This window comes from Carassius auratus, chromosome 22, assembly GCF_003368295.1.
Source record: "Carassius auratus strain Wakin chromosome 22, ASM336829v1, whole genome shotgun sequence".
Classification (NCBI taxonomy): Eukaryota; Metazoa; Chordata; class Actinopteri; order Cypriniformes; family Cyprinidae; genus Carassius; species Carassius auratus.
In genome coordinates this window covers 30,571,705-30,587,603 of record NC_039264.1, presented here as the reverse complement: position 1 = coordinate 30,587,603, position 15,899 = coordinate 30,571,705, and the positions used below count along the sequence as shown (strand labels likewise).

The 15,899-nt window shown below is 45.5% G+C and overlaps 1 protein-coding gene across 1 annotated transcript in view; it reads right to left on the bottom strand.

Annotated features, from left to right (window-relative positions):
* LOC113040575 (uncharacterized) overlaps window positions 1–15,899 on the bottom strand; it is a 42,846-nt gene that overhangs the window by 4,636 nt on the left and 22,311 nt on the right. The window contains 4 exon segments of the mRNA XM_026198878.1: window positions 10,231–10,426; window positions 10,588–10,672; window positions 11,125–11,229; window positions 11,561–11,665. Coding sequence (XP_026054663.1) covers window positions 10,231–10,426; window positions 10,588–10,672; window positions 11,125–11,229; window positions 11,561–11,665 — 491 coding nt within the window.

Below are 15,899 nucleotides of genomic sequence, written 5' to 3'. Positions count from 1 at the left end.
CCAGGTGGTGGACATTTACTGCTAATCACAGAACCATCTTTACTGATGAGACACGCATGACAATCGCATGCGATTAATCGTGCAGCCCTATCTCAGAAGAAGCCCCATTCAGCCTGTTGACTTCGAGTCTGCTGTATCCCTGTCATTCAACTGTATGGTGAGAAGTGTTCGCTCCTTCCAATACATGTGAACTGTATACCTGCTTGGAACATCCATACTGTCTGTCTCAGAAGAAGCCCATATTCAGCCTGTTGACTTCGAGTCTGCTGTATCCCTGCCATTCAACTGTATGGTGAGAAGTGTTCGTTCCTTCCAATGCATGTGAACCGTATACTTGCCTGAAACATCCATTCTGTCTGTCTCAGAAGAAGCCCCATTCAGCCTGTTGACTTCGAGTCTGCTGTATCCCTGCCATTCAACTGTATGGTGAGAGGTGTTCGCTCCTTCCAATACATGTGAACTGTATACTTGCCTGAAACATCCATTCTGTCTGTCTCAGAAGAAGCCCCATTCAGCCTGTTGACTTCGAGTCTGCTGTATCCCTGTCATTCAACTGTATGGTGAGAAGTGTTCGCTCCTTCCAATACATGTGAACTGTATACCTGCTTGGAACATCCATTCTGTCTGTCTCAGAAGAAGCCCATATTCAGCCTGTTGACTTCGAGTCTGCTGTATCCCTGCCATTCAACTGTATGGTGAGAAGTGTTCGTTCCTTCCAATGCATGTGAACCGTATACTTGCCTGAAACATCCATTCTGTCTGTCTCAGAAGAAGCCCCATTCAGCCTGTTGACTTCGAGTCTGCTGTATCCCTGCTATTCGTCTGTATTGTGAGAAGTGTTCGTTCCTTCCAATGCATGTGAACCGTATACTTGCCTGAAACATCCATTCTGTCTGTCTCAGAAGAAGCCCCATTCAGCCTGTTGACTTCGAGCCTGCTGTATCCCTGCTACTCATCTGTATGAGGAAGCCCCATTCAGCCTGTTGACTTCGAGTCTGCTGTATCCCTGCTATTCATCCGTATTGTGAGAAGTGTTCGTTCCTTCCAACGCATGTGAACTGTATACTTTGTCTGAAGCATCCATTCTGTCTGTTCCAGTAGAAACCCTGCACAGCCTGTTGACTTAGAGTTTGTTGCATCCTTGTGGCCCACCTGTGCTGAGAGAGGTGACTGTCCTTTGTCACGAACGTGAGAGGGGTACGCTTTGTCTGGAATATCCACTCTGACGGTGACAGGAGAAGCCACCTTACTGTAAGACCGTGCACCTGCCGTATACGTACTTGACTGATATCATTCGCCTCAAATTCCGTACCTGTGGAAGAAGGAAGGAAGGCTGGAATTACATACTTACCGGAGGAGACTTACCGGACCCCTCACTTGCCAAACACATCCCCACCTCAAGGCTGTGTATCTGCTGTGTACGGACCTGACCGATATCCATCCGTCCCAAATTCTGCATCTGTGAAGAAGGGAAGGGAGTTTGGAAGTATTTAATTACCAGAGGAGACTTACCAGACTGCGGGCTTGCCGATTGTATTCCCACCTGTGAAATACCTACTTGACCACCCATCTGTCCATCTATTGCAGGGCCCGCACAGAGGAAGAGGGCGGAAGAGTCCCCGGTCGCTGCATTGTTTACCTTCAAGCCCTGAGGGTAACAAAGAAGATTTTAGTTTAGGATTCCCAATTTGTTTTTACTTCAAAATAAAACTTGTTAAATTTATTCTCTGTCTCCGACTCTTCCCTCTGATACGCTCCTCGAGGTGGTCCTGGTTTAGGGGAGGGCGCAGTCCAGCTTGGCCCCCCTGACCTGTGACAGATTGGCGTAGTCGGCAGGGTACTACCTCGAGTTGAGCGACCAGAGGTCGAGATGGCAGAAGAGGAAGTGCTTGGGGCACGGCAACCCGTCGTGCCAATCTTTATGGGGGCTCCGTGGGCTCCGAAGTATGGAGGCCCGGGATCCGAAATGAGCTTGTCGATGTGGAAGGTACAGGTGGAGTACCTGGCAGGGCTCCAAGGTCTGAGTGCCCCGCAGCAGGTTCAGTTTGTTTTAAACTCTTTGGAAGGGGAAGCGAGGAGAGAAGTTCAGGCAGCACCGGCAGCAATTCGAGCGACTGTCCAGGCCATTTTTGACTTCCTCACGGGACAATATGGAGACACCACCCCGGTAGCTGTTCTGAGGACGCAATTTTTCAATTCTCGGCAAGGCCCTCGGCAATCTGTTCGGGCATTTACCCTACAATTACGGGAACAGTTTTCTAGACTTACAGGGAGACAGGATCATGGCCTGGGGGGCGAAGAGGTTTTACTACGAGATCAGTTTTTAGTGGGGCTGCGGGAAGGCCCTGTGCGTCAGAGTCTGCAGGTGCAATTTCGACGAACCCCGAACCTGACCTTTGAAGAACTTCGACAAGAAGCACTGGCCCTTGAGTGTGACCACATGGAGAATGTAGATCCTCCCAGTTGCCTAGCCACGAATGTTGTTAGCACCCCTTCGACTACTACGACATCTGACTGGAAGCAGGCCCTCCGGGAAGAGTTGAAGAGAGATGTGCGGGAACAAATGTCTGACCTATCTAAATCTTTTATGGAGGAGCTTCGGCGAGAGCGCCTCCAGTTGTCCTCTTTACCGCGGGAGCGGGCTTACTCTGATGGGAACCGTCCTCCCGACCGCCGTCCATCCCGACCTTCTGGCTCGCGATTTCAGTGGGATGAGCGTGGGCGTCCCATCTGCAACGGCTGTGGAGAGCCGGGACATTACTTCCGGCAGTGTCCTGCTCGACGTGCATCGCAAGGGGGTTTTTAGAGTTTCCGGCCACTGTGGGTCAAGTGGTCGAGACCCCCTTATCAGACCCCTCTCTGCCTACAACTTCTAGGAGCCGCCTGGTGGGCTGTTGCCCAGTGGTGGTGGTTCAGGTCAATGACCAGAAAGTGCAGTGCCTCTTGGATACAGGCTCCCAAGTGACCCTATTCACCGAAAGCTTGGCCCATGAGTTGTTTGGCACCGAAGGTCGTCCACCTGCGGAAGCCCCCTGGTTGACGCTACGTGGGGCGAATGGTCTTGACATCCCGTATGTGGGATACCTTGTGACTGATCTAAAGATTCAGGGAGTAGTGGTGCCACAGAAAGGAGTGGTGGTCGTACGAGACACATGCCTGGGGTCTCATCGTGCCCTGATTGGGATGAACGTCATTTCGGACTGTTGGGAGGAGCTGTTCCGAAGTAGACCGGCTCGAACAGCTGCAACATCAGCCGGGCAGGAGTGGGACCGCATCAGGGCCGACTGCCGACGAGTATGTCTGGCCGAACAACAGGGGGATCGGGAAAGCACGGGAAGAGTAGCCTGCCGTTACGCCTTGTCCATTCCAGCTCAGAGTGAGGCTTTGGTCGGGGTCAGGTTGCCTCCTCGACTTTATAGTCCGGAAGATTGGGTCATGGTGGAACCCCATGAAGATGGTCCCAAGGTGGAAGTTGCTCGAGGATTGGCGACTGTTCAGGGGGGCCGGGTCTCAGTGCGAGTCAGGAACATGAATCCTTTCCCTGTTCACTTGTATCGTCACCAGCGTTTGGCCCGGGTGACCTCAGTGAGGCCCCAGCAGGTTCGTGAACAGGGTGAAGTCAACTTCAATCGGGTAGGCCCGACAGTGGTAGAGGTGGCCCTGGCACGAGCAGGTTCGGGGGCGGGAGAGATAGGAGGAGGGTTGCCTACCCACCTGATGGGGGAGTCTTTACGGGGTGAAGGACTAGGAGAAGAGCAATTGGGACAACTCCAAGAGTTCTTGATGGAATGGCAGCACTTGTTTTCCACTCACGATGAGGATTACGGCCGCACGGATGTGGTGCGACATCAAATCCCAACTGGGGATGCTGCACCCAGCGAGAGCGCTATCGACCTGTGCCCCCGACCTTGTATTCAGAGGTCCGCACCCTTTTGCGAGGGATGCTTGACAAGGGGATTATTCGAGAGAGCAGTAGCCCTTGGGCTGCCCCGATAGTACTGGTTCGAAAGAAAACTGGTTCCTGGAGGTTTTGTGTGGATTACCGAAGGCTGAATCAAGTCACCAAAAGGGATGCTTTCCCGTTGCCTCGAGTTGAAGACTCTCTCACGAGCCTCACACAAGCCACCTGGTATTCCACCCTTGACTTGGCCAGCGGTTACTGGCAGGTGCAGATGGACGAGCATGACCGGGAGAAGACTGCATTCACTACCCCCTTTGGCCTATATGAATGGGACCGGATGCCGTTTGGCCTTTGCAACGCCCCAGCCACGTTCCAACGGCTGATGCAGCGTTGTTTAGGCAACCAACTGATGGATTCCACCCTCGTCTATCTAGACGACGTCATTGTCTACTCCCCAGATTTCAAGTCCCATCTCGAGCACCTAGAGCAAGTCTTCCGTTCCCTAGAGCGATATGGGTTGAAGCTCCAGCCAGACAAGTGCCAGCTCTTCCACAAAGAGGTTAAATTCTTGGGGCATGTGGTGAGTGCAGCGGGGATTTCAGTTGATCCCGAGAAGGTGGTGGCAGTGCACGAGTGGGCTGCGCCCAAGACGGTGCGCCAGGTTCGTTCATTCCTGGGCTTCGTGGGTTACTATAGGCGATTCATTAAAGATTTCTCTAAAATCGCTAGGCCGATCAACCAGTTGCTGGGAGGTATGGGACGAGTTCGTGGCCGAGGGTCCCCTTCGATCCAATGGGATCCGGCCTGTGAAGCTGCCTTCCAGAAACTCAAGCAGGAACTACTACAGGCCCCGATCCTAGCCTACGCTGACTTCACACAACCCTTCATCCTGTATACCGATGCTAGCCACCTGGGCTTGGGGGCTGTCTTGGCCCAGAAGCAACAGGGAGAGGAAAAGGTAATCGCCTATGCAAGCCGAAGTTTACATCCAACGGAGAAGAATGACGCCAATTACAGTTCTTTTAAGCTTGAGTTGCTGGCAGTGAAGTGGGCGTTGTGTGAAAAGTTCAAGGATTACTTGTGGGGAGCCAAGGTACGGGTCGTCACGGACAATAACCCGTTGGTTCATCTGCAGACTGCTAAACTGGGGGCGGTGGAACAACGCTGGGTGGCACAACTGGCCAATTTTGACTATCAGCTCCAGTACCGGCCAGGAAGAGAACACACTAATGCCGATGTACTATCAAGGTTACCCGGCGAAGGATCGGCAGGCCAGGTACCAGCACCAGAAGCGGGGTCCGATGAGGGACTGATGGTGGGAGTTGTAGAGGCACCAGGGCAAGTATCGGAGGAACCCCCCCCTTGTTGGTGGTGGGACCCACAGCGATGGAGGCGGTGGCAGGGCGAAGACGGAGATGTAGCGTTGGTTCGAACGTGGCTAGAACAGAAGGCCTGGCCTGAGGGTGTGGGACGCCGGACTCAGACTCGGATTGTGCGGGGCCTGCTGGGACAGAGGGGGAGACTCTATTTGAAGGAAGGTGTGCTCTGTAGGGCCCTCCAGGACCCAGGTCGGGGCGATGAGGTCTGTCAAATCGTGGTCCCTGAAGGGCGTTGTCAGGCTTTATTGGAGGCATATCACACCAAGATGGGACATCAGGGGCAGGAGAGGACATTGGCACTGGTGAGGCGACACTTCTACTGGCCCGGAATGGAGGGTGCCACGAGGACTTACCTTCAGAGGTGCCCACGCTGCACGTTGTTTAAGACCAAGAAGGACGTACGGGCACCGCTGGTTCCGATGCAGGCCAAGGCACCGCTACATATGGTGGCCATGGATTATCTGACTTTGGGACGGCCAGTGGATCGGATCCAGAACATCCTTGTGGTAACCGATCTGTTTACTAAGTATGCTTGGGCCATCCCAACTGTGGACCAAACCGCCATTACGACTGCCAACGCCCTTTGGAGGTATGTGATCCAACCATTTGGATGCCCTGAAATTTTCCACTCAGACCAAGGAACCAACTTTGAGTCCAGGGTGATCCATGAGCTGTGCCAACTGTACGGATGCAAGAAGACCCATATGACTCCCTATCACCCCCAAGGGAACGGGGGGTGTGAGAGGTTTAATCAGACCTTGCTGAGTTTATTAGGAACCTTAGAGGAGGAACAGCAAGGCCATTGGGTCGACAGACTCCCGGCGATGGTACAGGCCTATAACAACAGTGTACACAGTACCACTGGTTACGCCCCCACCTACCTGATGTTCGGCAGACATGTGAGACTTCCGATGGATATGCTTCTGGGGACCACTGCAGGGGAAGAGGGAGGTAGTTTGACAGATTGGGTGACGGGACATCATCAACGACTCCAGTCGGCATACGAACGAGTCTCGGGCCGGATTAACCGAGCAGCGTTGAAGAACAAGAGGTTGTATGACCGGACGGCTCGAGAGGCACCGTTACTACCAGGGGAGAGGGTGCTGGTGCGGGATAATCGCCGACAAGGGAAGGGAAAATTGAGTGACCGGTGGGAGGCTCAGCCGTTTGTCGTTTTGCGACAGCCACACCCAGACCAACCCGTATATGCATTGCGGCCAGAAGGAAAGGCGGGCCCCGAACGGGTGTTACATCGAAATTTGATCCGCCCTTGCCCAAACTACCCAAAACGTGTTGTAGAGAATCCACCGGTTGAAACGTCCGGGATGCCCCCGCTGGTAGGATGGGCGGTGATTCCAGGAGGCCTGGGCCTAGGGCTACGACCTGAAGCACCCATTTCCCCACCTCGACGGTCCCAGCGTGAGAATCGAGGTCAGCCTCCAGCTAGGTTTGGAGACTGGGTGTCTGGAGACCGTTCTCGGGACTAGAACGGTTTGGCGGGGGGGTATGTCACAGTGTGACAAATGGCATGTGGAACTTATTCCCGCTGAAGCAGTATTCCCGGGGGAACGCTTTGAGTGTAACCCTGTTCCCAGGCCTGTGTGTGCGTTTGTTGCTGTGACAACCCCAAATGATGGATTGGCAACAGGTGTGGGGGATTTACTCAGAGTTTGCGTGAGGCCTCATCAACAGTGGAGAGGATAAAAAGCAGGAGAGAGAGGTGGTGCGTGTGGTTTTTCTTCCTTGTGAAAAGTCGTTTTATTGGGTGGTAATAGTTACTGGAGGACGGGTGAATGAAGAGGACAGTGTTGCTTGATGAGGGATTCGAGAACAACAGCAGGAGAGCGAATTACCCTGTTTGCATTGGAGAGGAGCTGAGTAACTGAGAACTGAGTCTTGTAATTGCACACGTTTGACACTGAATTGGATGTGGTTTGGAGTGTTTGGATCACGATCATAAATATCACTGAGTGGATTGTATTGATTAATTACCGATCTCTTACCTCTCCCTCCTCTATAAATGGTGATGTGAACTCTGCCCGTGACTGTGAAGAAAAACATCTCAGAACATCCTCAGTGGCAGTGAGGATTGCGCCCTCCCCCTTCCCTTCGGACAGAAACCCGAATGTGAGTGCTGGCTTTAAATTGCACGTCGTGAAGTGAGTTTGCAGTGGCTAAAATTGATGTTTTCCCCCACAATATATGTTTGAAGTGGAATTGTCGTGTGTGTGTGTGTAAGCTACATTCCTGTTTGCCATGAACTCTCTATGTGTCATGAGGGCTGACTGTCAATAGTAAGAGTCCTGCGACACTGATTTGTTCCAACTGTCTGGATGTTGAGGATTTATCATCTGGGATGTGAATTAACCCCTCTGTTGTGCTAATAGGAGAAGAGATGCCCTGTTGAAATATTTACTATCTGCTTCAGAAAAGCTCTGTGCAACCTGTTGACTTCGAGTCTGCTGTATCCCTGCCATTCAACTGTATGGTGAGAGGTGTTCGCTCCTTCCAATACATGTGAATTGTATACTTGCCTGAAACATCCATTCCGTTTGTCTCAGAAGAAGCCCCATTCAGCCTGTTGACTTCGAGTCTGCTGTATCCCTGCCATTCAACTGTATGGTGAGAGGTGTTCGCTCCTTCCAATACATGTGAATTGTATACTTGCCTGAAACATCCATTCTGTCTGTCTCAGAAGAAGCCCCATTCAGCCTGTTGACTTCGAGTCTGCTGTATCCCTGCCATTCAACTGTATGGTGAGAAGTGTTCGTTCCTTCCAATGCATGTGAACCGTATACTTGCCTGAAACATCCATTCTGTCTGTCTCAGAAGAAGCCCCATTCAGCCTGTTGACTTCGAGTCTGCTGTATCCCTGCCATTCAACTGTATGGTGAGAGGTGTTCGCTCCTTCCAATACATGTGAACTGTATACTTGCCTGAAACATCCATTCTGTCTGTCTCAGAAGAAGCCCCATTCAGCCTGTTGACTTCGAGTCTGCTGTATCCCTGTCATTCAACTGTATGGTGAGAAGTGTTCGCTCCTTCCAATACATGTGAACTGTATACCTGCTTGGAACATCCATTCTGTCTGTCTCAGAAGAAGCCCCATTCAGCCTGTTGACTTCGAGTCTGCTGTATCCCTGCTATTCGTCTGTATTGTGAGAAGTGTTCGTTCCTTCCAATGCATGTGAACTGTATACTTGCCTGAAACATCCATTCTGTCCGTCTCAGAAGAAGCCCCATTCAGCCTGTTGACTTCGAGTCTGCTGTATCCCTGCTAGTCGCCTGTATTGTGAGAAGTGTTCGTTCCTTCCAATGCATGTGAACCGTATACTTGCCTGAAACATCCATTCTGTCTGTCTCAGAAGAAGCCCCATTCAGCCTGTTGACTTCGAGCCTGCTGTATCCCTGCTACTCATCTGTATGAGGAAGCCCCATTCAGCCTGTTGACTTCGAGTCTGCTGTATCCCTGCTATTCATCCGTATTGTGAGAAGTGTTCGTTCCTTCCAACGCATGTGAACTGTATACTTTGTCTGAAGCATCCATTCTGTCTGTTCCAGTAGAAACCCTGCACAGCCTGTTGACTTAGAGTTTGTTGCATCCTTGTGGCCCACCTGTGCTGAGAGAGGTGACTGTCCTTTGTCACGAACGTGAGAGGGGCACGCTTTGTCTGGAATATCCACTCTGACGGTGACAGGAGAAGCCACCTTACTGTAAGACCGTGCACCTGCCGTATACGTACTTGACTGATATCATTCGCCTCAAATTCCGTACCTGTGGAAGAAGGAAGGAAGGCTGGAATTACATACTTACCGGAGGAGACTTACCGGACCCCTCACTTGCCAAACACATCCCCACCTCAAGGCTGTGTATCTGCTGTGTACGGACCTGACCGATATCCATCCGTCCCAAATTCTGCATCTGTGAAGAAGGGAAGGGAGTTTGGAAGTATTTAATTACCAGAGGAGACTTACCAGACTGCGGGCTTGCCGATTGTATTCCCACCTGTGAAATACCTACTTGACCACCCATCTGTCCATCTATTGCAGGGCCCGCACAGAGGAAGAGGGCGGAAGAGTCCCCGGTCGCTGCATTGTTTACCTTCAAGCCCTGAGGGTAACAAAGAAGATTTTAGTTTAGGATTCCCAATTTGTTTTTACTTCAAAATAAAATTTGTTAAATTTATTCTCTGTCTCCGACTCTTCCCTCTGATACGCTCCTCGAGGTGGTCCTGGTTTAGGGGAGGGCGCAGTCCAGCTTGCCCCCCCTGACCTGTGACAATTATGCTAAACTTAAATAGAGCTAATGTTAATTTGATTGTAATCTGACCACCTATCACACACAGATTAATTTCTTCTCTCTGCTTTACAGCACCTCATGCAATGCTACATAAAAAGATCTAACATGACAGTCAAGGGTCAAGAGCCCCACTAAAGCAAACACTGATCTCCATTATGGTTGCATCACTTTAACCAATAAAACATCAACATCTGATCCTCTGTAATTCTCAAGAACAGCAGGTGTTCATCATTAATGCACAATCATCATTTAATTAGTCACTTAATTATCTCATTAACTTTAACCCTTTGAGGATCTGGATATGACTTGAAGACTTGCTTGTGACTTGAAAGTCCCACCTCTGCTGTCTATTTAATGCCACTCCAATTATAAGCAGGTGATGGCGATTTTAGCGGTGATCACGGAAGCAGCTTTACTGATTAGATGCGCATGATCATATCGTTAGATATATCGCCCAGCCCTAGTCTCTGGGTTTGTTATTTACAGAACAGAATGTGGAAGTCTAAAGGAAGTCTGTCATTGGAAGAGACAGATGAGGTTATGAACATAATATGAGAGGCATATGAACAGCAAACAATCTGTCATAACAGCGATTGTGGAAGAGAAAACAGATTGACATAGCGCTGGAAGCAGCGATCAGAGTCTCTAACCCTCTAGAGTATCAGCAGCTTCATCTTGCTTCATCTCTCTCAGGAAGTAGAGCGTGAGATCAAGAGCTGCTTCTTTCATACTGCATCTGTTCTCATTAAAGTCCTTCACGAAGTACTGCATGTCCTCTTTTTGTAATATTTTCTTAAACATGTCCAGTTCATTTTTTAGAAATGTAATTATCTTCCTCTCAACATCCTATGAACAAAGAAGAAAAAGAGGCAAAAGAACACAATTAAACCAAATTCTCATTAATTTGGTCCAAATTATATAATCAGTAATTACAAATATTTATAAAAGAAACAAGATACATTGTTTATTTGTTACAAATAGAATTGTTAATTTGATATTATTTTCACCTGGAAGATTCGTAGTAGTTTGTCTGTGAAATTCTTGCTGTCCCTGTTAATCTGGAAGTCTGTATCTAATGTCTCATAATGCAGCCTGTTAAAATGGTGAATAAAATTAAATGTGGTTAAGGCAATATATTAGACAAATCTCTTGCTACTGTTTTCTTTTATCAAACACAAAGAGCAAGCACCAGGTGTTAATGCTGCAGTTATAAGTTAATGCTGTTAAAAAAAAAAAGGTTTAAAGAAAGTTTTTCTGTCCTATATGGAGAGAACTAATTACACAAATAACAGAAAGAAACAGTTATTCAGTCCTGTTTGAAATGGTTGCAATGCTGCAAATGGTAATAAAACAGATGGAAGGACATATTCATGTTTCTATGGTGAATTTATGCCTCGTTGCTGCTGCTTGTGTAACTATTACTGGAGAGAAGCTCCAGACCGACTTCAATGAAAAGGAAAGCAGATAAGGAAATAGGAAATTTCTATCACAGATACCCCAGTGGAAAAATTAGCTAATGCCATAATACGAAACACATGAAATACCTTTCAGTATCTGATGGGGTTTCCTCACTGAATGTCAGTGGTTCACGTTTTGAGCAGTCACTCTTCACAGACACAGAACTGGACACATGTGAGCCTGATCTTACACTGATGACACAAAGAAAAGAGAGAGAGAGGGGGAGACTATTTTACTACAGCAGATTCTTCAGTCTCATTTGAAAAGGTATAATGTTGTAAATGGACATTTCTGTAGATAGATGGACACATTCATGTTTGATTGTCACATTCATTATTGCATTTATGCTCTCTAGTGTCTGTCTGTGTAACTGTATTATTGTAAAGAAGCTCTAGACACAGTTCAGTGAAGAAAGAAGATGAAACTCTGTGAGTTATTGTATGATTCACTAATATTTTCTATCACAGATATCCCAGTGGAGAAATTAGCTAATGCTATGTTGGAACAAACCAAATGAAATACCTTTCAGTAGCTGATGGTGTTTCTTCACTGAATATCGGTGGATTATGTTTTGACCGGTCACTCTTCACAGACACAGAGCTGGACACATGTGAGCCTGATCTTACACTGATGACACAAAGAACAGAGTGGGAACTGTTTTAAAACTTTGATACAATCAGAAACTACAATATATACTGCAAAGCAAAAAAGAGAGAAAAGTATCCAGAGTCCAAAGTATATAGAGTCCAAGCTCTCTTCTGTCACGGCAGAAGCATCCTCATGTAACACACAAGCTTCATTTCTACCATTGTGCCACATTCACCTTCATTCTCCTCAGACTCAGTCGTCCCACCTTCCTCATTCATATCTTCTCTAGCAATAGAGACACAGACCCCAGCTTCAACACTCACCCATCCTTTCATTATTTACAGAATCATTCACTTACTCAACAAATACACTTCTGATGCGCCCTTTCCGTTATTTCAACCAACTAATTAGAATCAAATTCATCTACATCAACGAATGACAAGCGGGATCTTTTTCATTTAGTACACTACTGTATCATGTCTTGAAAGCTCTACAAGCAAGAGTTCATCTTTAATGAAAGCTGGAACACATCTCTTCAGACTTCATATCTACAGATTACACACCAGGGCTGTATAGTGTGACATATGTTGAACGTGCTATGAAAAATAATCAGTCTGTGTGATGAATAAATATACCACAGTAGCAATGCATGCATGGGTTTGAGCCGGTTTACAAACCTGTTATCCAGCAAAGTGAACATTTAATGAGGTTTTTGCTACAAATTCATTTCATCACTCAAGTGTAACCATTTTTGACTAAATTGTGGACCCTTACAAAAAGACACAATGTACTTGAGAGATTAAAGAGAGATTAAAGTGAAGAAACTGAATTCAAACATCTTTCTGGAGCCAAAGAATAAACAATGTTCTGACAGCTATACATAATGTTTATTGCTGTAGTATTAGTAGATGTTTTATTAATGCGATGATGCCCATGATCACAGACAGACTTGTTATATGAGGGAAAGTTAACCCACATTCAGCGTGTTGTGTTCAATAATTACAGACCTGTCTACAGAATCAAATCACTGAGATTCCTTCTGTTTGTTTGGGGATTATCTAAACTTAATATTATATTTATGCTGAGCCATTCAATGTTATGCAGCAGAGTGTGCTCCTGTATAGTCATTAAAAATTGATTACTCATTTTAGTTAATTTAACACACAGCAAAAGATACTTCAGTTAGCAATGATTATTTACATTTTATGTGCACTGAATGTGCAATCTGAAACAAAAATGTAAAACATTTCAATTCTGGGGTTGTACAGGATGTAAAAATTAGACATTTAACAAGTTTCAAGCTGTTTTTAACCCGAGACAGTCTTACCTCTGTTTGTGTGAGAGACTCATATTTCCACTCTTCTCTGACATACTGCAGATGAACAGCTCAACACTGAGATCTTTGTGTCTCCGAAGATGATCAGATGCTCATCATGACCTGGACATGACAATGAGATCAAGATCATGATAGTTCAGAGGAAGAAATGATGAAGAAAATAACTAGTGCTAAATCTTTGACTTATCAAGCAATCAATATACAATTAAAATAAGCTACAGATATACTGCCATGTAATAATCTCTTCAGATCACTCACAACACACGTCTTTATTTACATGATCATTACTATCGGATCATTAAGAAGTTTAAAAGATTAAAGATTAATTTTACTCGTGTTTATCGTCTCTCTATCCGGTGTTGTGTAGTAATAATCGGTTCCCGTGAAAAACTGTTCACGTGGGTGGAGTTTAGTTCCCTAATCAGTGCACGCTCCTCAAATGAGACAATCGATACTTGGATTAGTAGAGGGTCTATGTTAAGCACTGAAGCATTGTAACAGTGTCAAAACAATGCAGTTTGTGTAATATTAATCGTCTGTAAGGCACACAGAAAAAAACAATAACAATAGCAAACTATTAAAAATAAAGCCCCACAAATGAAATATATAAAAAGCGAAATACACCAAACAGTAAAAACTATATTAGGTAAAATAGGTTAAATTAGCTTATTGATTGTATTTCTTTGTGCCTGTAATCATTCAAGCAAAACACGAAAGACAATTTATCATATTACTCAAACTATCCATTGTTTTGGAACTGTTGCAGTTAATGCTAATTAACACTTAACATTGACACTTCGTTACCTGCTCAAAATACGTTAATCCATTAAATCAAATAGAGATTTGACGAGCGTACACTGCTATTTTCAGTTCCATTCGTTTGCACGTTGTTTCAAGGACACGCCCACAATAAGGGAACTAATGAATATTCATGTTAACTCCACTCACGGGAACAGTTTTTCTCGGGAACCGAATATTACACAATACCGGAAGAACAGGTTTGATTTGATCACAAAACACTTTCTGTCTCGCGACTTAGAATAGAAAAAAGAGGCAATAAAACAACACTTTTAGAATTACTCGGACTGCTAGTCTATATTTTTACAGACTTGTTAAAATGCTTTAACACGCGTCGATCGTCTTTAAACGGTTTGTTTTATTAATATCTTTCTGTTATTCGGTGACAGACAGGTCAAGTTATAACTGAACAAATCACACTTCATCCAGCTCTGAAATGCGTTCACCATTCTCCTAAGTAAGTGTAATGGTGAAAGTATTCAGACTTACTTGCAGTAGTACAGACGATCTTATGCTGCAGGAACAGAATCCAGAAGTCTTTCAAATACTTCCGGCTTGTGATCGCTGTTAAACACCTCTGCGATCTTCACGATTGATGTTTGTCAACTGACACGACTTCATTCTTGGAGAAAATCAAAGTCCAGTTAACAACAGATCTTGTGCATCAGCGCCACCAACTTGACAGGAATGTGAAGCGCAATCACACCTGCTTTCTCCTTCTTCTTCTTTCTAACAGCAGATCCCGAACTAAAACAGTGCACTAGCGCCAACTGCTGTTTTTTTTTTTCAGATTCTCCCTCTCAATCTGCTCCATTCACCAGAGGTGGATACTCCAGGGGTCAGAAAGTAAAAGTCCTGCCACATTTTTGCTCCACCCATGAACTCAGCAGCTGATTTCACCAGAGGAGGAAACAAGTAATTCCTTCCAAGTCACAAACTAGTCTCAACTCAAATCCCAAGTCCTCAAAGAGTTAAAGTCAATGAGATAATTAAGAGACTAATTAAATGATGATTGTGCGTTGGTGATGAACACCTGCTGTTATTGTGCGTTACAGAGGATCAGATGCTGATGTTTTATTGGTTAAAATTATGCCACCATCATGGAGATCAGTGTTTGCTTCAGTTGGGCTCTTGACCTTTGGTTTCTTATGTTAGATGTTTCTCTGTAAAAGTACATGTGCTGTTATAAAACAGTGTGATCAGTGCTGTGCAGAAAACCGTTACTAGCTGGTTTTACATGATGAAGTAATTATTAGGCATCAGCCTGTTTATTTCCAAAACAATTTTATGTATTTATTATTAACAAATGTTCAGTTTTTAAATAACCTACCTTGTGGAACCGTTGGTTTAATCACTATAATGAATACATTTCCTAATGTATGTAATAAATATACATTTTCGAAATCTTTTCCTAATAAGACGCACAGACATCATGACCCAGCATATGAATCTCAACAATGGTGACAATCAACAAAACGCTTCAAGCTGAAGTGCATGCTGGGTAACACCATAGTAAAAACTCTGATTATGCACTGTAGCATGAATAATTATTGTAACCACTGTTGAGGATCATATGATAAGTGCTCATGTCTAAAATCCAGAGCCTGCAAAAATTCCCCCCCCCCCCACCCAATATTTAAGCATTACAATAATATTTGTTTAATAGGACTTTTTTTTTGTAGTTCAGTAATTGCTGAACATAATTTAACAAACCAAAGAGAGAAACCTTCATGAAGTTAATTAAAATGTTTCAGATGAAAAAAGGGCAATTAAATTGTCTACTTCAAGCTTTTAATTCAGCAGTGTGTTAATGTTTACTACGTAACACAACCGCAAGTGTTTAAAAGCAAATTACTTTGAATTATTAAAAGGGTCAAGAGCCCAACTAAAGCAAACACTGATCTCCATGATGGTGGACTCACCACAATTATGGTGACAAAGTTTTTTTTTTTTTTTTTTTCTTCCAGTTGATTTCATCCAAGGCTGTGCTTAAAGTCAGTTGTAGTTCTTGTGTTTCTCTTTTCTTCAGGGATGTTGATTGTTAACAGCAGGTGTTCATCACTAATGCAGAATTATCATTTAATTAGTCACTTAATTATCTCATTGACTTTAACTCTTTGAGGACTTGGGATTTAACTT